At 62.2% G+C, this 969-nt stretch overlaps 1 protein-coding gene across 1 annotated transcript in view; it reads left to right on the forward strand.

The window, feature by feature from the left end:
- The window catches only part of ADGRD1 (adhesion G protein-coupled receptor D1), a gene marked incomplete at its 5' end in the record, with an annotated part of 100297 nt that overhangs the window by 94662 nt on the left and 4666 nt on the right, over positions 1-969 (forward strand). Inside the window, one exon of the mRNA XM_015567227.1 lies at positions 564-630. Within this exon, the coding sequence (XP_015422713.1) occupies positions 564-630 (67 nt within the window). The remainder of the gene's footprint in view (positions 1-563; positions 631-969) is intronic.

The raw sequence follows: 969 nt of genomic DNA on the forward strand, positions 1-969 counted from the left end.
GAGAGGGGCGGGGTTCCTGGCCTCCTCTGCTCCTGGAAGAGGCCCAGCTACCAGGAGAACCAGGTTGGCCAAATCGGAGCGAAGGTCTCACACCCGGGAACCACTTGTTGCCGTTTCTGACCTCTGTGGGCGTTCTCTTTTTTCATCTGTTTTTTTCTTTTTTAATGTTTTTTTCTTCATTTTAAATATATTTTTATTAACTTTAGAGAGGAAGGGAGAGGGAGAGGGAGAGGGAGAGAGAAACATCACTGATGAGAGAGATTCGCGGATCGGCTGCCTCCTGCACGCCCCCCACTGGGGATGGAGCCCACAACCCGGGCCTGTGCCCCGACCGGGAATCGAACCCTGACCTCCTGGTTCCTGGGTCGATGCTCAACCCCTGAGCCTCGCCGGCCGGGCTGTTATCTCGGAGTTTAGACCGTAGGTTCTTGGGGGACGGGGCTGCTCTGCGTCTGCGCCCTGCCCATGGTTCTTTGTGTGAATCGGGCACAAAACGAATGAATGGACTAAGGAGTGAGAGCGGGGGGCGCGGGCTCATGGGGCGCCCGCTCTGGTCTCCGCAGGGTCCCCGCTCCTGATCTGCCTCATCTCCATCTCCTGTGCCCTGGACAGTTACGGGACCACCAACAAGTGAGCGGGGCTCCCGCGGGGACAGGGCGGGGGGGTCCCGGCCTCGGCGCTGGTCTCCCAGGTTCCTCTGGGGCAGGGCCTGGCCGAGGCGGGGGCAGGGGCATCCAGGATGGGGAGCCGGTGGGCAGAGGGTGCTGATGGGACTGTTTTGTCCCCGTGGCCTTACTGGACATGGGTCACCCCTGGAGCCTGGGATGGTGACTCCAGCCCTTCTGGGGGGTGGTCAGCTGGGAACCCCCGGATGTGGGGGGTGCAGGCAGGCGCACCAGGCGGGGTCGGCACTCGGGGCACAGCCAAGGGGATTTCACGCCGGTCGCCACCTCCCGGCACATTTCCAAG

The sequence above is a fragment of the Myotis davidii genome, unplaced genomic scaffold (genome assembly GCF_000327345.1).
Source record: "Myotis davidii unplaced genomic scaffold, ASM32734v1 scaffold43, whole genome shotgun sequence".
Taxonomy (NCBI): domain Eukaryota; kingdom Metazoa; phylum Chordata; class Mammalia; order Chiroptera; family Vespertilionidae; genus Myotis; species Myotis davidii.